General features: G+C 41.5%; 2 protein-coding genes across 2 annotated transcripts; one reads left to right on the forward strand and one right to left on the reverse strand.

Annotated features, from left to right (window-relative positions):
- Nucleotides 1-4,185: 4,185 nt before the first annotated feature.
- Nucleotides 4,186-5,515, reverse strand: LOC306930602 (acyl-coenzyme A thioesterase 9, mitochondrial-like). The gene has a single exon (XM_079511655.1). It carries the CDS (start codon nt 5,483-5,485, stop codon nt 4,217-4,219), a length of 1,269 nt encoding a protein of 422 aa, XP_079367781.1. The 5' UTR covers nt 5,486-5,515; the 3' UTR covers nt 4,186-4,216.
- A 2,528-nt stretch (nt 5,516-8,043) lies between these two features.
- On the forward strand, nt 8,044-21,339 carry polr1c (RNA polymerase I and III subunit C). The gene is made up of 9 exons (XM_079512535.1): nt 8,044-8,175; nt 9,313-9,384; nt 9,829-9,936; nt 10,700-10,832; nt 12,408-12,542; nt 13,425-13,577; nt 14,209-14,358; nt 15,056-15,172; nt 20,501-21,339. Exons 1-9 carry the CDS (start codon nt 8,104-8,106, stop codon nt 20,617-20,619), a joined length of 1,059 nt encoding a protein of 352 aa, XP_079368661.1. The 5' UTR covers nt 8,044-8,103; the 3' UTR covers nt 20,620-21,339.
- The last annotated feature ends 1,091 nt before the right edge of the window (nt 21,340-22,430 follow it).

A 22,430-nucleotide genomic window follows, 5' to 3' on the forward strand; every position in this document is an offset into this window, starting at 1 on the left:
ACTCTGTGGCAGATTATCTGTCTCGTCAGAGACTGCCCCCTGGGGAGTGGAGATTGCACCCCCAGGTGGCACAGTTGATATCGGATCGGCACGGGGTAGCCTACGTAGATCCATTCGCCTCAAAAAGCACGACTCATTGTCCTCAGTGGTTCAGCCTGGCAGAGACCAGTGCCCCACTCGGGATGGACGCTCTCGCCAACGCTTGGCCGAGAGCGCTCCCTTATGCATTTCCCCCGATCCCCCTGTTGTTGCCTGTGCTTCACAGGGTGAGATCGTCAGATCACAGAGTTCTCTTAGTGGCCCCCAGGTGGCCCTCGAGAATATGGTATTCAACGCTCCTCAGTCTGTTGGACGGGGATCCATGGCAGCTTCCAGTGAGGATAGACCTCCTGTCCCAGCTGGACGGAAGGTGTGGCATCCATCGCCGAGCCTCCTTCAGCTTTGGGTATGGCCACTGAAAGGGATCAATCACTCTTGAGTGGGCTAGGCCCCTCAATATGTGAGACCTTGCGGAATGCAAGGGCCCCTTCCACAAGGTTGGTGTACTCGAATTGCTGGGCTGCTTTCTCATTATGGTGCAGCGACAGGGGTCTGGACCCAGTCTCTTGCCCTATACAACACGTACTACATTATTTACAGTGTCTACTGGATGCCGGCCGTGCAGCCTCCACCTTGAAGGTGCACACGTCCGCTATATCCTTCAATCATAGCCATATTGATGGCAGGTCAGTTGGTGCGCATTACTGGGTGACACAGTTTCTGCGCGGTGCCAAGAGGTTACGCCCCCCCTAGGGTGAGGCGTACTGCAGCTTGGGACCTGCCTCTGGTCCTGCAGGCATTGAGCAGGGCGCCCTTTGAGCCTATGGCTGGGTCGTCCTTGAGCTCGTTATCGATTAAGACTGCCTTTCTGTTGGCAGTTACGACAGCTAAGCGTGTGAGTGAGCTCCACGCACTTTCTATTAGCCCCACATGCCTTCGGTGGAAGGCTAGTGGCACTGGGGTCACACTTTGGCCGAATGTGTCATTCAGGCCTAAGGTTCTGCCCCCTGATTATGTTAACCAGGCCATAGAGTTGGCGGCATTCCATCCTCCCCCGTTTACATCCGAGGTGGAGGAAAGGGCCCACTTACTGTGTCCAGTCCGTGCGTTGCAACTGTACATTCAGGCAACACGGGATATTAGACGCTCAGAGCAACTGTTTGTGTGCTACGGCGGAAAGAATAGAGGAGGCGCGCTGTCTAAACAGCGGCTATCCCACTGGGCAGTGGATGCGATTAAGAAGGCTTATGAAGCATCTGGTAAACCTGCCCCCTCCGAGGTCATCTGCCATTCTACCAGGGGCGTTGCCACGTCCTGGGCGGCGATGAGAGGGGTGTCACTGGCGGACGTCTGTGCGGCGGCGTCTTGGACAGCCCCTTGCACGTTCTCGAGGTTCTATCGCCTTGATGTGGCCTCTGGATCCTCACTGACGTCAGCGATCCTGCCACTGGCTGCTACGGCAGTTTAGTAGGTTGGTTCGATTCCTCGTGACACTTCTGGTATGAGTCATCCACTATTGTTTACTGCCTACTGGCAGTCAGTAAGGAATGAAACATAACGCAAGTTACGAATGTAACTATGGTTATGTGAATTCCTGGATGACTGCCAGTAATAACGGTCACTCGGAATCTTTCAGGGCGAGAAGATTCTTAAGAGGCCGGGTGTGGGCTGTCACGTGCTTATATAGCCTACCGGGACGCACGGTCAGCCTACACGTCACATGACTTTGTTTATATTAAGACTCGACCTACGCGGAGCGTGAGAGGTATATTCACTATTGTTTACTGCCTACTGGCAGTCATCCAGGAATTCACATAACCATAGTTACATTCGTAACTTGCGTTATTTTTGTAGACAGCTTGTAGTTGGTTCTGAGGCAGTTGTGAATGTGATTTGGTCCAAGCCCATAATGGAGAGGTGTAGAGAATGGGGCGGAACTATTATGCCGGGTTTGATTGAGCCAGGGGGTGTACATAAAGATGCCTCACGCCAAGGAAACAGGAGATAGGAGCCCTCATGGCTCACAAGGCTTACTTAATAAGATTAGTGCTAATGCATATTAAACTGTGGATCATTCAAATGAAAAAGGCTGAGAATCACTGGCTCAGTCAAAGAGTCCGAACCCCATGTTGTCATCTGACTGTTCAGATTTCCCTTTCTTCTCTCCCCTCTTCTCTTCCACAACAGAAGCATCTAATGCGGTACGGCACCCATTATCAAATCGATATTATTGACATCAGTAGGCTACTAATATCTCTATGAGTGGGTATAATCTAAATCTACTAATCAAATGATTCCCGAGCGCGGCACGGCTGCAGCTCACCGCTCCTTGGCTGCGGCTCATGCGGAGAACAAACTTCACCGCGGTAACGTGTGACAAATCGACTTTGATAAAAGGGACAGACAGACACACAGAGATCTCTATGGGTGTACAAGGGAGAGACACAGGGTAACTGGACTAAGCATCAGATACTTGTTTACAGCCAGGCCCTGCTCATAGAACATTTCATGTTAGTGGTTCAATGCCTTGCTCAAGGGCACTTCAGCGGTGGTAATTTTAATGTGCCGTTCCGGGGATACGAACTGGCGACTTTCCGGTATCAAGACCGCTCCGCAAACCGTTCGGCCACCGCTGCCAGGCACATATGGATTGTTCATACAGACACAATTCAGATTCTCAAAGTATTCAAAGTTTATTAGCATTTGAATACTGGAACCAGCCCTGTGCATTTACAATGGAACACATAGCCTGACTCAACACAATTCAGACAGACTTTAGTTTAAATACCCTCATCCATGCCTCCAGGGTGAGGAGGTGGGTCTTGACTCTTGTCAGTAATGAAGACATAGCAGTTACAACTCGTTCAGACACAACTGAAACAATATAGACCTCAAAAACATTCCACAGTGGGAGGTAAATAAATATCTGCCATGTTTAGCCTCCCCACATTCCCAGAATCTATTCTGGGAATAGATTCTATTCCAAACCTCCTCGACAGAAAACAGCAAACATATACAGCAAACATACAAAACGAGAAGATACAAGCTGTCAATCCTTGGACTCAAACACATTGCATAAGTTAACAATTTAAGCCCTGCCCTCCTCTAACCCTAAATGACCGGAGTCCCCACCCTCAGAGGAGTTTATTCTAGACCCCTCCTCTGTTTTTGCACTACACTAAATGTCTTCCCCGAAAATAGATGATCTACAAGCTCAGAATGCGTCACGTTGTGACCCTTTGTGAGATTGTCTATTTCCACTGAATGTTAACAACAAGAATATGGATCGTATAGGGATCACGTGATTAAATAGAACCATGACACACGCAAAATGTGCAGAGGCTCTTGTGTATGAATATGAATATGTTGTTGTTTGTCCAACTGTCTTCCCACTCACCCAACACCATCCTGGGATCTTTGGAGGAAGACAGTGAGTGAGTGACGTTAATAATACCCACACCCACATTGCTATAATTTCCTTATATAGATATACTTTATTTCTATGTTATACAGCACGCATCTCTGATGATATGTGACTAAATTTGACTGAGGGACTGCCATTGGATTTTTTTGAATTTTCGTTTTTTCATGTCATATGAAAGCAGGGAATCATAGCTTAAAAATGACATATTGGTTGTTCAGTTTGACCCACCAGTTTTGGAGATATGGCTTATAGAGTAATGTCTTGCAGAAAACAGCGAGTTGAGAAAACAAGCTTGAAAGGTTCACTTCTGTAGTCTCTAACATTACACCTAGCTACACGTTTAAGCATTTATTTCATATTTACATGTCGATTTCAGCTCTGACACTTATTTCAGACATGCTCTAGTATGTGAAGAGTCTGCCTGTGCTATTAACTCATTTTGAAAAAAAAAATCTCCTCTGGTGAAAAGCTGTAATTTGCGCGATGGCAGTCTCTCAGTCAAATCTGGTCACATATATTGACCCTTTATTTTACCATTTACTTGAATGGGAATTGCAGACTTCATTTATTTGTGGTAGATAAACCTTATTTTTGCTATTGACTTGAATGGGAATGGCCTTTTCCCACATGCGACAGAATTAGACACCCAAACACCCAAAGTCACACAACAAAATAATGAAAATCGAAAGTTTGCGCCGGGAATAGACTCTGCATTGCACACACACACACACTCAGTGTCAGCGGGTCCCGTGCTCAGTGCTCCAAGGTCTGCTTGAAGTGCCTCTTCCCGTCCAGGTACAGCATGAACTCTCCGTAGCTCTTGGGGACGACGGCGGGGAGGTGGTCCCCCTCCGAGGCGAAGGTGAAGTGGAACACGTTGGTGGTGTCGTGTTGCCGCGTGAGTGGGTCCAGCACCTCCGTGTGAACTCTGATCTGGATGTACTTCCCCTCTGTGTAGCACACCTGCGACGAGAGGAGCAGCACAGAGCCGATCTCCACGGGCTTCTGGAACACGATGTCGTCGACGCCCAACAGCTTGGGACGACCGCCTCCGTAGATGCACGCGTTGGACCATCCCAGCTCGTAGGCCTTCCTCATCAGGAAACCCCCGAAGATCTTGTTGTAGATGTTCCTCTCCTCGGGATAGCAGATCTCCAGTCCTTTGAGTTTGGCGTCCTCCATCCACACAGAGTTGGGAGGCAGAACCCGACTTTGAAAGCTCACCATCTTAGAATCCAGGGTGTTGAGGAACAGGCTGTGAACCTCCTTAGTTTCTTCATCCGTCGGAGCCACCTTTAACAGCGATGCGGTTCTCAACGCCTCGCGGCGGCTCTTGTTCTTCTCTCCTTCCCGGAACAGTTTCTCCTCCTCCAAGCCCTCCGGCTTCAAGGGGTTCACGAACGCGGCCTTCTTGTTCTCCGGGTCTCTGGCCACCATGACAAACGTAGCGTCCAGAACGGGACAGTAAGCTCCGTCGTAGTACTGAGACATTTGCATCTTGGCTTCGATGGAGGACTTCCCCACCCACGTCACATGACCGGTGAACTTGACATCGCGGTCGGGGTAGATGGTGTGCTTCCTCTTGTCTATCTTGTCCACCTGGGCGGTGACGATGGACAGCGGAGATCTGGGCAGCGCATCGTTGTGGGTGTGACAGTAGCTGATCAGCACCGCCAAGCTGTCCAGATCCTCCAGGATCCGTCCGAAGCGGACGGTGTTGTGGAACGTGATGTACTTCTCTTTGAGCAGAGGCTGAGACCCCAGTGGCAGGTGGGCCTCCACGTAGCTGTCCCGCATCCTCCTGACCGGTAGCTCGCTCTGCGAGCCGGCCAGCTGGGACGATAAGGCCACACGCTCTGCCAAGGCCTGCTGGTGGTCTCTCCAGTTACTGGACGCTCCCACGATGGCCATCAATCTTCTGCGAACCTCCGTCATGTCCGGAGGAGGAGGAGGAGCCACGACCCGCGCATAGAAGGCCCTGGACACAGTGGAACGCAGCGACAGGAACCTCGGCGGGAGCATCTCTGCAACACTGTTGCTGTTGTTTCTCTCTGTCTCGAAGTGAAAGTGTAAAGACACTCTTATGTTGCCTGAAGAGAATACTGTACTGTGTACTGCCAGTGCGCTGACGTAACACTGACGACAACCATTCTGATTGGTCAATCGAGGAAGTCTGACACTGCACAACAGACATTGTGTCACATCCTCTTCCACAGTCTGTGCCAAACCCGCTCACCCAGTGACCTGATGACTACTTGTTTTCACGTGTGTCTTACCTCACCCATGCTCCCATTCTCCCTAAGGGCCTACCTGTGGTTTTTGGCTTATCAGTTTGCTCTACCTGTTTATATGTTCTCTCTATTGCCTGCAGCCTTGTAAGGTGCACCTAAGTTCCATTTTTGCAAAGTAAATACTTTAAGATTATACCTTGTGTATGTCCATCTTGAGTTCTGCAGGGATAGAAGCCTGACACATCCGCATTGCTAAACAAACATAAAAATGTCACTTATCCACTTGCTGGCCAATCATCCACTTGCTGGCCAATCATCCAGTTTCCTCATGGTGCTATACTGACATATGAACAACACCGTGCCAGCTTGTGATGGACATTTTGATCAATATTTTTATTTTGTCACAGACATACAAAATAAATGGTCAATACTTTTACCAGAAACCTAAATAGCTAGCCCTATATGTATACGAATGGACTCATAATGTGCCATAGTGACTATGCCTGTGTGCTACACATTTTAAAGGGGGGGGGGGGGGGGGGCTAATTCAAGAAGAACAGAAGGGGCCCAACAGTCTCATTGTGGGCATGACATCTATTTAGCCCTTGCCTTTTCATCTTATTATAGACCACTAATTCAAATGTGTAGGCTATAATTATGAAAAAAGTGTAATGCACATCAAACAATAATAACCTGCACTGACTCTGTTGGAAATGTCTAGTCAAATGACTCCAAGTTATCTTTCTTCACCATCACTGTTCAGTTCTTGCTGATGAGACAAATAATTACAGTAGAATAATGATGAGAGAGCTCTATCCAGTTCCATGTAGGCCTATGGTACACAAAAACATATGGCTGAGATTTCAGTTATTTATTTATTTTTCTCAGTTCTCTGTTTGGTCTATAGTCAAATGATTTGTGGTTTGACAGAAAGGGTCTTTCTATAAGATCCCTTTATTCACTATTCTCGCCTTGCCCTGAACTGCAATACTAGATCTAGTACACTGTTAAATCATCAGAAACTGTCATGGCTGTTGGTGGAGCAGAGATTAGCTGCTAGTCTGGCTGGATTTTTTAGGAACATTTGTTCAAATAAAAAACCAAATGCTTATATAAAAATCACACCCGTGTGAACTGAGTGGTGTAAGGTATTACGTAATGAAATCACACCCGGATGTGATTTCACAACTGGCTTTTTTTGTGCAGAAAAAATGAGCATGGTTGCTACGGTCATCCAGTTCACCCGGGTGTGATTTAATTACGTCAGAAATTATTTTGAACATAGCAACCATGCTCATTTTTTCTGCACACAAAAGCCAGTTGTAGGAGTGGTTTACACCACTCAAAAATATTCATTATACCAGTGATAGACACAGACATAATACCAGACATGTTGCAATGGGTCGATTTACAGTGCCTAAGCCAAGAACTGATGCAATGAAGAATACAGGGCAATGACTTTCTGGAACTCTCTACCAGTATGCATCACAGAAATTAAGGGTAAAAGGCACTTTAAGAAAAGACTGAAGGATTTCTTATATATATGGCGAAATTGTAATTCTGTTTATGTCAATATACCAGTTAATGTAATCTAGAGTGAATGCACTAACCGTAGTTATGCTTTAATGTATTTCTTTTTTGTGTGATATCTGTAATGTTGTCATGTTTTTTTGTATGTATATTATTTAATTTATTATTTAGGATCCCCATTAGCTGTTGCCAGGTGCAACAGCTAATGGGGATTATCTTGTTTTGGGTCTCGAACTAAAATATTTGGGAGCGACTGAGCTCCATATACAGAGCCGACAGAGACGCACACGTGCATGATTTCCATAAGCACGCAGAAGAGACATGTAGAATGCTGACATCATGATCATGCCATGGTAAAACTCCATATCTGACTCATTGTGACATCATATAACTCCATATATGGATAGGCCTATAGCTGACTCAATTGTGATATCAGTCAGTGAGATCAGATGTCATGAGCATCCATCCAGCCAATATAAGCATTATATGAAGAGTGGCCGTCACACGTTTATTTCTCATCTCCTTCTCGTCTATCTCCAGGACACGACTTCTCAAGGCTATTTTCACATTCAACCTTCAAGTTCCTTGACCAGCTCTCACCCGGAGACTCCAGCACCTTCCCTCTTAGTGTTGACACTAGTAAATTCTGATTTAGTCTTGATCTTTTGAACACACCATTTAGTTTTAGTCTTATTTAGTCTTAGTCGACTAAATATCAAAATCTTAATCTTTTAGTCTTTTTAGTCTTAGTCAACCAAATTAACACTGAAGACTATTGGATTGGCCGCCGGGGGCAGTATTACGCCTTTTAACGTCCAAAGCCTGCCGGAAACGAGAAGAAGCCTATCCTGCTGTGACGTCAATGAAAACATATGCAAAATGGCGGCGTCCATGAGCAACGTGGATGAGATTCGGAATCGAGTGATATTAGAAGAATATGGCATTAAGCATGTACGTTGTTTAATTACCGTTAAGTCTTTATTAACTATGTCGTTCTATCCAGCAGAATTGCGGGCTTATATGTAGCTTCTGCCACTAGTTAATTGAACTATGGACACCATCATGATATGATGTGATATTGATAAATAATGGTTACGTCTGGTCAGCATGCATGCTTGCTGCTGACTCTGTTCATTTAAGCCAGTGATTTTCAACCCTTTTCTTATCAAGGTCCACGGGATTTGAGCCACGGACTAGCTCTGGTCCATAGCCCTAATGATTATTTAAGGCAGCCCTAATGCTTAATTAGGGCTATGGACCAGAGCTAGCCACGGACCACCATTGAGATTTAGAATGCTGTATTGATGTGGTACCATTAGGAGAGATAACAGGCAAACGTTGAAAGACATGACAATTATTCCACATTCTCTTATTGTGTAGACTTCTTGTAAAGTAATTAGTAATGCAGATTTTTAACAATTATCTCCCTCTTGCGATTTACACTCGAGACCAGAGTTAGATCATCTCAAGAGTTAAAGATATAATGAGGGTCCATATGGTTGTCCATTTGGCTGGGGAGTGGGGACCACCTGGAACCACCCACCTCAAGGACCACATGGTGGTCCCCGGACCACAGGTTGAGAACCCCTGAACTAAGCTACTTAAATCAGTTACTGTGCGATTATCATGTTTTTATTCGAGTCAGTCAGTGGTGGAAGAAGCAAGTTTTACACCAGTAAAAATTGCAGTACTCCTGCCACAATGTACAGCAGGTTCCCAAACTTTACAGGCCTCAAGCCCCCGTAAAATAATCATATTTGAACTGGGACCCCCAGCAGAATCATACTTGAAATGGGGACCCTCCAGTTCCACAGAAACACATTGTAAAAATAGCCGGTTGTGAAGCTTGCTAATATTTGGCATCATCTGGGGACATGCTAAAAATCATTTGCGTACTCATCTGGTGACCTGGGTGTCCTGACGTTGGGAACGTATGGTTTATCAATGTTTTAGAGGCATTGCCACATTCTTTGCGATCACACTGTACTATCTTGAGTGTTATTTATTTGTACCTCTGATAGTGTACAAATGTGACCAAATTGAGTTAGAAATAGATAAAATAATGAACACTGGATTTGACATTTGCAGGTTCATACTACTGATTATCCTGGCAACTACCCGGGCTACGATGACACTTGGACTTTGCAGAAATTTCAAAAGGTGAGTGACTTCCTTCCTCACATTCACACAATACTACCTCATCAAAGTTGGTATTGTGAATGTTGTGACGACTATCATCATCACATACTAGCATGTGTCCTTATATTATCATCACTTTATCCAAAGCCAGCTCAAGTGGAGTTAGGAGGTTTTTGCTAAGAATGATGGTTGTTTTGTTGATAAGAATGACGAAGTCAGACGGAAACTAATCCTGAGTTGGATTTAAGTGGTTTGACCGACAGAGGATCCAATGTAGAGGTTTAGAAGCACTTTTAATACTTCATTGGTTATTATTTGTATTACTTTTTTAAAGTTGAAATACAAAGATTTCAACAAGGAGTTTTCCGTCCGACAGCGATGATATCTCAGCCGGCCCTACATTAAACAAAAATTACGCTTTGACTCTGTGTTCAATAGAGCTGATATTTTATGCCTTCTTTGTAGAATTTTAGAATTGACATGGTGGACATGGATGAAAACACCATGGAGTTCGACATGGTTGGGATCGATGCTTCTATAGCCAATGCCTTTCGAAGAATATTGCTAGCAGAGGTATGATTTTTCTTTGTTATTCTTCCCCTACCTTCTAACATGAGGTATGAAATTGCACTTTACAGGTAATTTGACACACCGAATTGACACTGGGATTGAAAACACAGCTACATCTTTGATATTTAGGAACCAAATGGACCCTTTATTTACAACTAAGTCTGTATCCAATACTGACTGTACTAATGGTTGGTTCTATTTCTACACTCAGAGTAAAATGAACACAGAGGATTGTTCAGTGTGTATTGCAGTCCCAGAGATAAAAAATGGCTTTAAATGGGGGTCCGTGGTTTCACATGCATATCTAACTAGGTGTCCTTGAAATTAACCCATTAAGAACTGAGGACGATTCAACAAATGCCTTCTAAATCAGTAGTTCTTCAACTTGAATGGGTTTGAGAAGCACTGAGCTAAAGGACTATTTGTGCTCAAACTAAAGGTCCCCAAAGTAAACACCAAGCTGTGTTTTAATGCCCCAACCACTTGGAATGAGTGTGCAACTACTTTTAAACAGTAGTACACAGCACAGTATATATTCTCTTCAGGCAACATAAGAGTGTCTTTACACTTTCACTTCGTCTCAAGCCACGCTTGAAAGGAAGAGAGCATGTTTTAGTTGTGTTTTTGTTCCGTTTCATCATTGAAGTGAATATTTATTGTATGTGATGTATCTAGACGATACTGCAAATGAGGGCAACCTCAATGTCTTTAAAGAATAAATCAAATGAATGTTTGAATGAATGATACGTGCTATAACTGTGAACAGGTCCCCACCATGGCTGTAGAGAAAGTGTTCATCTACAACAACACGTCCATCATCCAGGACGAGATCCTGGCTCACAGACTGGGCCTGGTCCCCATCAAGGCTGACCCTCGACTGTTTGAATACAGAAATGCTGGTAAGCATGGAATGAGGCAAAAGATTAGTCCAGGGGTGGGCAACTTTGATGATGGAGGGGACCACTATATTGCCACACTCACTCCAGAGGGCCACGTGCACGTTGCATGTACTGTCAGGCAGTACATGCAGTGTACAATATAGGCTCTTATTTCAGAGCTCTAGTTCGCTGTAGAGCTCTTATCTTTTTTAATTAATGCCCTACTTCGTCACTACACAAAAGTAGCAACAATCTACAAGATCAAAACGCGTCGTAGAGCGATGCGTTTTGAGCTTGTAGATCTGCTATTTTAGCTATTTCTGAATTGGAATCCTGAATTATTGAATAATAAATCCATATGTGGGCATAACATGGATTGTATTAGGCATGGCTGGGAATGCCCATATATGGAGATCCCTGATGTAATCAATTTTAAGCTCATATACAGTATGGGAATGTCAATATATGGTGACAGTCTCATGATAACCAGTGTGGTTGCCGTGACACGAGTCACACTTGCAAATGAACCAAGTTGGTACAACACGTGGATCTCCATATGTGGAGCTGACTAGCATCACCTGGATCTCCATCTATGAAGATCACGACACTGACCTCATAAAACCCTGGATAGCCATACATGGTTTGACATACTAGATCTGAATATATGGAGCCGACCAGCAACTCTACATCTGATCACACTGACACCAGATTAATAGTTTAACTCCTACTTCTCAACTGTGCCGTATTTAGAAGCTCTGTTGTGTCAGCACAACCTCGCCCTTTCGCTTCTCGCCCTCAGGGCGTCTTACTGTTTTTTTTGCTATTTTTGAATTGGAATCTTGCCAAGTCCCAATCTGTGATGTGTGACCCTAATCTAACAGAATGAAAGGCACTCAATGAAAGGGCCTTTCTGTGTGGAGTTTGCATTTTCTCCCCGTGTCCCCTAGGGTAGGTACCCTCACAAAAACATGCAGTAATCCTGGTCTCTAAAACTACCTCCCCCTGGCCAGCCTGATGGAGGGGAAAGGAACTGGTCGGAATAACGTGTTCCTGCCACACGCTACGTCCGGCCAGGGAAATTCCCCCCTGTCAGGTGAAAAGAAGCAGCTTGGACTTCTCATGCATAGGAGGCATGAGGTCAGTCCGCTGCCCCCCCAGGTTGGCAGAGGAAGTGTAACGCCCAGGATTACACTAGATAATTGGCTCTGGGTAAAAAAACTGGGTTGCAAAATCATGGGATAAAAATGATTTATTAAAAAAACAATCACACCTGTGTGAACTGAGTGGTGTAAGGTCTGGTGTATAGCCTGTCTGACGTAATGAAATCATGTCTGACGTAATGAAATCACACCCGGGTGAACATAGCAACCATGCTCATTTTTTCTGCACAGACTAACAAAGCCAGTTGTAGGAGTGGTTTACACCACTCAAATGAACAGGGTGAACATAGCAACCATGCTCATTTTTTCTGCACTAACTAGCCAGTTGTAGGAGTTGTTTACACCACTCAAAAACACGGAGAGCTCCCTAGATTAGGAGATATGAGCCCGAGACCGTTAAAGGCTCATGAGGGGTACTCTTCTCTTTTTTCCTCAGGTGAAGAACAATCTGAAGAGGAGGAAGGGTCTGAAATTGACACAGTAAAGCTTCAGCTGACGGTTAAGTGCACAAGGAACCCAAAAGCCACAAAAGACTCCTCAGACCCACAGGAATTATACCTAAATCACATGGGTAAGTATTAACCACTTATAAACCATACAAATAATTATGCAAATATGAAAGTACTACGATTGCACAAATACAAGTATGAAATGTGACATGGAGTTTCCTGAAACAATAGGGGGAAGTAGCTAAATAAGATTCTGGTGCTTGCAGTTGCTTCCATTCTATTTCAAAATATCACCCACTAAATCCAAAAAGAATACTGTCCCCTTGTCTGACAAATGCTCATCAAATATGATTGTTTTTGCAACATTTTCAGGTTTGTGGTGAATATCACTGCCCTACTTGTACATACTAGAAAACAAGATTACCTTTCTGTCTTGAAATTTACATTTGGGCAGGCCAAAATCTTTTGTAAGAAAATCTTTTTTGAGGAGCGATAGCCCTTCCAATGCATGGATTTTCATGTGGCAGCCAAGTCTATGCTCTTTTTAATGTTTCTTTTTAGAGGCTGAACACTTATGACATAAATCATTTGCCAGCCAAGTCTATGGACTTTAATGTTTGTTTAGGGCACTAAATGACGACATAAGATGCCATGTGGCCAATATCAATACAGTGGGAACCCCTCACTTCACACAAGTCAAGTGTGATTTTGTTTAAGTGCTGAAGGCAATTTGTGGGGATGGACAAAAACTGTATTTATAAAAAAGTACTCTAATTCCAGAATGAAAGAGTGCATTATTTTAACCCATTAAACCGGGAAAGCACCTGTATCATTTTAGATTTTAGCGTTGGCTAAATGGTCAGCTATACAAGCTTGCTATTTTTGATTTTTTTTTTTAAATCTTGAAAGTGTGAGAAGAACCACTGATTTTAGAAGGCATTTGTAGAATCGGCCTCAGGCCTTAATGGGTGATTTAACAGTGTTCCTTCTCGTGCCTATGTCAGTGTATTCCAAGGACATGAAGTGGGTGCCCATTGGGAACCAGGCAGACGTCTTTGCGGACGCCAACATCGGCCCGGTGCACGGCGACATCCTGCTGGCACAGCTCCGCCCAGGGCAGGAACTGGACCTGGTCATGCACTGTGTGAAGGGCGTGGGTAAGTGAACTGGACCTGGTCATGCACTGTGTGAAGGGCGTGGGCAAGTGAACTGGACCTGGTCATGCACTGTGTGAAGGGCGTGGGTAAGTGAACTGGACCTGGTCATGCACTGTGTGAAGGGCGTGGGTAAGTGAACTGGACCTGGTCATGCACTGTGTGAAGGGCGTGGGTAAGTGAAGTGGACCTGGTCATTCACTGTGTGAAGGGCGTGGGCAAGTGAAGTGGACCTGGTCATGCACTGTGTGAAGGGCGTGGGTAAGTGAACTGGACCTAGTCATGCACTGTGTGAAGGGTGTGGGTATAAGTGGCCACTCTTCCTATGGGGGTGCCATGCTGGCTTGTTAAAATATTTTTTTTGCCACGGACACACAAAATGAGTACACAAACACATAAAGAATTTGCCCTAAATGACCATTAAGGCGGCGCATACTCGTTTTTAGGTGTGGCGGTTAAGTATTTCTATATTGCAGTATTGATGCTTTTACTTAAGTGAAAAATGTGAGTACTTTTTCCACCACTGGCTATATGGTTATCTTTTTTTCTGTTGGAACTGGACTGTGAAGATGAATATCCCTGAGGGGACAATAAAGACTATTATTGTTATTTAATTATACTATTGTGTTTTCAGGTAAGGACCATGCAAAGTTCTCTCCCGTGGCCACAGCCAGCTACAGACTGCTTCCAGAGATCACGCTGCTCCAGGTGGTGGAGGGAGAGAAGGCGGAGAGACTGAAGCGCTGCTTCTCTCGAGGGGTCATAGAGCTGGAAGACGTTAATGGTAAACATTTAGGGGTGTAACTAACGATACATTTTAACAGTGATACTATACACATCACGGTTCATGGTTGACGATACGACACACGGACGATAGTGGTTCATTCATGATGATACAATAACGATTCAATTATCCAAAATCGATATAGTAACTATTTAGCAAAAACTTTAAATCTGTGTGAAACGTGTGGATAGTCCAGGCATTATGCCACCAAAATGTGGAATACCCTACCACCAGTCAGTGACTCCCTACCCTCCTTCAAAATCGCCATAAAATAACACCTGTCTGCAATTTACAACAGGGGCTACACTGCTCCTAGTAACGATGATCTCGTATAGTATTGAATGTCTAACGCAGTGGTTCCCAAACTTTTCATTTCGACACCCAAAAGAAACATTCAACGTTTGCCCGGGACCCAAACTAGTGAAAATAGCCGATCTACCAAGCTTTTTTATTCATGGAAATTCTTAGATTTGTTTTTTTGTTTTTTAAAATGTATACAATTATCTTACAAAATAAATAAAAAGTGCCCCACCCACTGTTGGAGAAACAATGCACAGGTCCACCATGGAAACAATCCCTCAGGGCTTTTTGTGTTCTCCTTTTAGCATTGTTGTTTATTAGTTGTACTTTATAATGAGTATTCAATCAATCAATGGTATACTGACGTGGTGGAACATGTGTGTGTTTGTTGCTCCAGGGAGACAGGTGGCTAAGGTGGCCAACAGCCGTCTGGACACGTGCAGCAGGGAAGTGCTCCGTCACGACGACCTGAAGAATCTGGTGAAGTTGGCGAGGGTCCGAGACCACTTCATCTGTACGTAATTCATCACAAATCATTTTATTCAGACCACTTCATCTGTACGCAATTCATCACAAATCATTTTATTCAGACCACTTCATCTGTACGTAATTCATCACAAATCATTTTATTCAGACCACTTCATCTGTACGCAATTCATCACAAATCATTTTATTCAGACCACTTCATCTGTACGTAATTCATCACAAATCATTTTATTCAGACCACTTCATCTGTACGTAATTCATCACAAATCATTTTATTCAGACCACTTCATCTGTACGTAATTCATCACAAATCATTTTATTCAGACCACTTCATCTGTACGTAATTCATCACAAATCATTTTATTCAGACCACTTCATCTGTACGCAATTCATCACAAATCATTTTATTCAGACCACTTCATCTGTACGTAATTCATCACAAATCATTTTATTCAGACCACTTCATCTGTACGTAATTCATCACAAATCATTTTATTCAGACCACTTCATCTGTACGTAATTCATCACAAATCATTTTATTCAGACCACTTCATCTGTACGTAATTCATCACAAATAATTTTATTCAGACCACTTCATCTGTACGTAATTCATCACAAATAATTTTATTCAGACCACTTCATCTGTACGTAATTCATCACAAATCATTTTATTCAGACCACTTCATCTGTACGTAATTCATCACAAATCATTTTATTCAGACCACTTCATCTGTACGTAATTCATCACAAATCATTTTATTCAGACCACTTCATCTGTACGTAATTCATCACAAATCATTTTATTCAGACCACTTCATCTGTACGTAATTCATCACAAATCATTTTATTCAGACCACTTCATCTGTACGTAATTCATCACAAATCATTTTATTCAGACCACTTCATCTGTACGTAATTCATCACAAATCATTTTATTCAGACCACTTCATCTGTACGTAATTCATCACAAATCATTTTATTCAGACCACTTCATCTGTACGTAATTCATCACAAATCATTTTATTCAGACCACTTCATCTGTACGTAATTCATCACAAATCATTTTATTCAGACCACTTCATCTGTACGTAATTCATCACAAATCATTTTATTCAGACCACTTCATCTGTACGTAATTCATCACAAATCATTTTATTCAGACCACTTCATCTGTACGTAATTCATCACAAATCATTTTATTCAGACCACTTCATCTGTACGCAATTCATCACAAATCATTTTATTCAGACCACTTCATCTGTACGTAATTCATCACAAATCATTTTATTCAGACCACTTCATCTGTACGTAATTCATCACAAATCATTTTATTCAGACCACTTCATCTGTACGTAATTCATCACAAATCATTTTATTCAGACCACTTCATCTGTACGTAATTCATCACAAATCATTTTATTCAGACCACTTCATCTGTACGTAATTCATCACAAATCATTTTATTCAGACCACTTCATCTGTACGTAATTCATCACAAATCATTTTATTCAGACCACTTCATCTGTACGTAATTCATCACAAATCATTTTATTCAGACCACTTCATCTGTACGTAATTCATCACAAATCATTTTATTCAGACCACTTCATCTGTACGTAATTCATCACAAATCATTTTATTCAGACCACTTCATCTGTACGTAATTCATCACAAATCATTTTATTCAGACCACTTCATCTGTACGTAATTCATCACAAATCATTTTATTCAGACCACTTCATCTGTACGTAATTCATCACAAATCATTTTATTCAGACCACTTCATCTGTACGTAATTCATCACAAATCATTTTATTCAGACCACTTCATCTGTACGTAATTCATCACAAATCATTTTATTCAGACCACTTCATCTGTACGTAATTCATCACAAATCATTTTATTCAGACCACTTCATCTGTACGTAATTCATCACAAATCATTTTATTCAGACCACTTCATCTGTACGTAATTCATCACAAATCATTTTATTCAGACCACTTCATCTGTACGTAATTCATCACAAATCATTTTATTCAGACCACTTCATCTGTACGTAATTCATCACAAATCATTTTATTCAGACCACTTCATCTGTACGTAATTCATCACAAATCATTTTATTCAGACCACTTCATCTGTACGTAATTCATCACAAATCATTTTATTCAGACCACTTCATCTGTACGTAATTCATCACAAATCATTTTATTCAGACCACTTCATCTGTACGTAATTCATCACAAATCATTTTATTCAGACCACTTCATCTGTACGTAATTCATCACAAATCATTTTATTCAGACCACTTCATCTGTACGTAATTCATCACAAATCATTTTATTCAGACCACTTCATCTGTACGTAATTCATCACAAATCATTTTATTCAGACCACTTCATCTGTACGTAATTCATCACAAATCATTTTATTCAGACCACTTCATCTGTACGTAATTCATCACAAATCATTTTATTCAGACCACTTCATCTGTACGTAATTCATCACAAATCATTTTATTCAGACCACTTCATCTGTACGTAATTCATCACAAATCATTTTATTCAGACCACTTCATCTGTACGTAATTCATCACAAATCATTTTATTCAGACCACTTCATCTGTACGTAATTCATCACAAATCATTTTATTCAGACCACTTCATCTGTACGTAATTCATCACAAATCATTTTATTCAGACCACTTCATCTGTACGTAATTCATCACAAATCATTTTATTCAGACCACTTCATCTGTACGCAATTCATCACAAATCATTTTATTCAGACCACTTCATCTGTACGTAATTCATCACAAATCATTTTATTCAGACCACTTCATCTGTACGTAATTCATCACAAATCATTTTATTCAGACCACTTCATCTGTACGTAATTCATCACAAATCATTTTATTCAGACCACTTCATCTGTACGTAATTCATCACAAATCATTTTATTCAGACCACTTCATCTGTACGTAATTCATCACAAATCATTTTATTCAGACCACTTCATCTGTACGTAATTCATCACAAATCATTTTATTCAGACCACTTCATCTGTACGTAATTCATCACAAATCATTTTATTCAGACCACTTCATCTGTACGTAATTCATCACAAATCATTTTATTCAGACCACTTCATCTGTACGTAATTCATCACAAATCATTTTATTCAGACCACTTCATCTGTACGTAATTCATCACAAATCATTTTATTCAGACCACTTCATCTGTACGTAATTCATCACAAATCATTTTATTCAGACCACTTCATCTGTACGTAATTCATCACAAATCATTTTATTCAGACCACTTCATCTGTACGTAATTCATCACAAATCATTTTATTCAGACCACTTCATCTGTACGTAATTCATCACAAATCATTTTATTCAGACCACTTCATCTGTACGTAATTCATCACAAATCATTTTATTCAGACCACTTCATCTGTACGTAATTCATCACAAATCATTTTATTCAGACCACTTCATCTGTACGCAATTCATCACAAATCATTTTATTCAGACCACTTCATCTGTACGCAATTCATCACAAATCATTTTATTCAGACCACTTCATCTGTACGTAATTCATCACAAATCATTTTATTCAGACCACTTCATCTGTACGCAATTCATCACAAATCATTTTATTCAGACCACTTCATCTGTACGCAATTCATCACAAATCATTTTATTCAGACCACTTCATCTGTACGTAATTCATCACAAATCATTTTATTCAGACCACTTCATCTGTACGTAATTCATCACAAATCATTTTATTCAGACCACTTCATCTGTACGTAATTCATCACAAATCATTTTATTCAGACCACTTCATCTGTACGTAATTCATCACAAATCATTTTATTCAGACCACTTCATCTGTACGTAATTCATCACAAATCATTTTATTCAGACCACTTCATCTGTACGTAATTCATCACAAATCATTTTATTCAGACCACTTCATCTGTACGTAATTCATCACAAATCATTTTTTTCAGACCACTTCATCTGTACGTAATTCATCACAAATCATTTTATTCAGACCACTTCATCTGTACGTAATTCATCACAAATCATTTTATTCAGACCACTTCATCTGTACGTAATTCATCACAAATCATTTTATTCAGACCACTTCATCTGTACGTAATTCATCACAAATCATTTTATTCAGACCACTTCATCTGTACGTAATTCATCACAAATCATTTTATTCAGACCACTTCATCTGTACGTAATTCATCACAAATCATTTTATTCAGACCACTTCATCTGTACGTAATTCATCACAAATCATTTTATTCAGACCACTTCATCTGTACGTAATTCATCACAAATCATTTTATTCAGACCACTTCATCTGTACGTAATTCATCACAAATCATTTTATTCAGACCACTAGGGAGTGTTTAGAATTGTCTTCAATGGTTTCCAGGGGTGATTCTTTGTTAACCCATTTAGGCCTGATGTCAAAATAAATAAAAAGGATTCTGAAAGAATATTATATTCAAAGATTTGTGCCACATTTTCACGATTTTTCAAAAATAGCAGACCTACAAGCTCGTAGCGTGCCACTCGGGTTCCCGTCCAGAATGGGTTAAATTAAATCCATAGTCCTACTCTTGCATCCTTTCCTTGCATGTGAAGTTCCTCTCACTGAGGAAGCATGTAGGAAATGAGAAGAGGATAGAGGAAAGGAGTACCTTTTGTTTGGTGAAGTGGGACAAACAAAGACATTTCAGAACAAGAGACCAAACTCCTTACATTTTTGGAATCACCAATGGTGATGGCGCTGCACCATCACTCCCAAGTTTTACGTTTTTTCTTTTCTTTTCTCTCTTGGTGTCCTTTGTAACAGTTTGTCATTATTGTCAAGTCAAATGTAAAAGCACGTACAAAGTGCTGTACAGAGCAGCATCAGTAGAATACAAATGAAACCATCATCAATGTGGACTTTATGCCATTAATTTCTATTTGGTACATTTGTAATTATGAAGTTTCAGTTTGTTACTGTAAGACTCGCACATACTGATTCTGAATTAATGTTAATGTAACACCTCACACACGCACATAAACGTGCGTGGCCGCGCATGTGCATACATACATGCACCCTGAAATGTTACTAATTTCTGCTTTGATCCATTCATAAATAAGTGAGTAAATAATTAAAGTAGTAATATTTAATACTTTTTTGTTTGTTCAACACAGAGCAGTTCTGTAGAAGCATTACATTTATAATATTAGAATACAATAAAAAAAATGTTTATACAGCAGGACGTTTTAATGTTGTTTTTAAGGTGTTAAATGTTTAACATTTCTTTTTTCTCTTCCTAGTTACTGTGGAGTCGACTGGTATCCTGCCACCCGATGTCCTCGTGACAGAAGCCATAAAGGTTCTCATGACCAAGTGTCAGAGGTTCTTGAATGAACTGGACTCTACAGACATGGAATGAATTTGGACCAAATAAAACGCTTACACTCACAGGAAAGAGACATTGACTTACAAAATGTGTGCTTGGCTGGCGTTCGAATTTCAAAACGGCATTTTGAGTGGAAAGGCTCTGTTGATACTGTATGAACTGAGCCTATAGCCACTGTTTCTCCTGACCCATAAGACCTGAGGCCGCGGACCCCCCATCTGAAATTTGTTTGTGCCAGGGCACCACCAGAAGAGAAGATTTGAGTTAAAAAAAGACTCACTTTCAGGATTTTTTAGATGAACAAGCTCTCAGTGCCGCACAAAGTGATGCACTGTCTGTGAGCTTGTATATCTGCTATAACTAGTACTGTTCTAAACCACTGTTCTAAATCCTAAGAGTTTTCTTTAAAACGTATGTTGCTATATCTATCTAAAATGACACAGATCCGTTCCCGGTTGGGTTAAGCTGGCTTCTTTGCAGCACATTTTGTTGGTGTGGCTTGCTTATACTGTACAGTACCTTTTTTTTATATCTTTTGTGCTAGTGTATAATGTATCTTTGGAATTACATTGACAGATTCTGTTTTCTTATAGCCTATATAAATAATCAGATCATAGCAATTGAAAATATAGATTGTTCTGCCTCAGTTATGCCAGTAAAAATACACAAACGTGCTGGATTTTCTAAAGGAAATTTGGTGTACCGTGTATACAATATGACCATAATAAAGTACAGTGTTTTGCTGCTGTTGGCGAAACCTTGTATCTCCAAACCGCTAAATAGTTACTTAAGGAAATGGAATATTAGATCATGTACCTATCATGTATAGTTGCCACTAAGTCGCCCTAAAGGGCGAGTTTGCGTGCATGCACCCACCTGGGTGACGGCTGGGCGAGCACTGGCGCTTTGGCATGGGGGGTCAGATCAACATATGGAATGTCAGAACAGGTCAGCTCCATTAGGAGATCTATGGGTGGCAGCGGGGCAGTGTCTTGAGTTTACAGGGTTTGATGAGGTCTGGCCATATATGGAGAGTCTTGAGTACAAGACTTGAGGTCAGATCAACATGGAATGTCAGAACAGGTCAGCTCCATATATGGAGATTTAAGGGTTTGAGGTCAGAGTTGCTGGCCATCTCCATGGTGTAGGTGATGATCCAGTCTTCTCCATGTATGGCTATCCAGGGTTTGATCAGGTCAGTGTTGTGATCTTCATATATGGAGACGGCTATATATGGTGGTGTGATGTCACGAGGCGAGACCATATATGGAGGCGTAATGTCACGAGGCATGACCATATATGGAGGCGTGACTGACGGGAGATGCAGGTTTTCATAGTAAACTGAGTTTAGAAACGGTAACATGTGGTGTAAAAACAGCAGCAACAACTCCTGTTTACTCCAATGGACCAATTTCTGGATCATGGACCTTCCTATAATTTAGCGGAATTTACCAGTGAACGATAAAGAAATAACGGCAATACGCTCATTAACAAAGTTAAATAGGTAATATTGGCTTAATACATATTAACAAAGCAGGTAAAGTTTAGCTGTTTGCACTCAAATATGACCATATTTTACGTTTATCTTGTATCTTACATTGAGGTCAACTTAAATTATGGCACATGCCAAACAACCTTCCAGTTCCAGCTGGCAAATAGGACTGCTAAAACTTCAACTGGAAGACGTCAAGGAAGACAACAAATCATTGCTGTAAGGCAGAAACCTCTTATCCATATTTTTATTTTCTTCTATATGATCACACTACAGCAGGGTTCCACAATATGGGGCCCGCGGGCCATTTGCGGCCCGCGGAGCGCCCCCTTGCGGCCCACGAAAAAAAACA

The sequence above is a fragment of the Electrona antarctica genome (assembly GCF_951216825.1).
Source record: "Electrona antarctica genome assembly, chromosome: 10".
NCBI classification, from domain to species: Eukaryota; Metazoa; Chordata; class Actinopteri; order Myctophiformes; family Myctophidae; genus Electrona; species Electrona antarctica.

Bases quoted from the DNA above. Each gene is read 5' to 3' on its own strand.
- LOC306930602 (XM_079511655.1), bottom strand. From the start codon at position 5,485: ATGCTCCCGCCGAGGTTCCTGTCGCTGCGTTCCACTGTGTCCAGGGCC.
- polr1c (XM_079512535.1), top strand. From the start codon at position 8,104: ATGGCGGCGTCCATGAGCAACGTGGATGAGATTCGGAATCGAGTGATA. The intron at 13,578-14,208 runs GTAAGTGAACTG...TTGTGTTTTCAG, and splicing joins GCACTGTGTGAAGGGCGTGG to GTAAGGACCATGCAAAGTTC. The intron at 14,359-15,055 runs GTAAACATTTAG...TTGTTGCTCCAG, and splicing joins AGAGCTGGAAGACGTTAATG to GGAGACAGGTGGCTAAGGTG.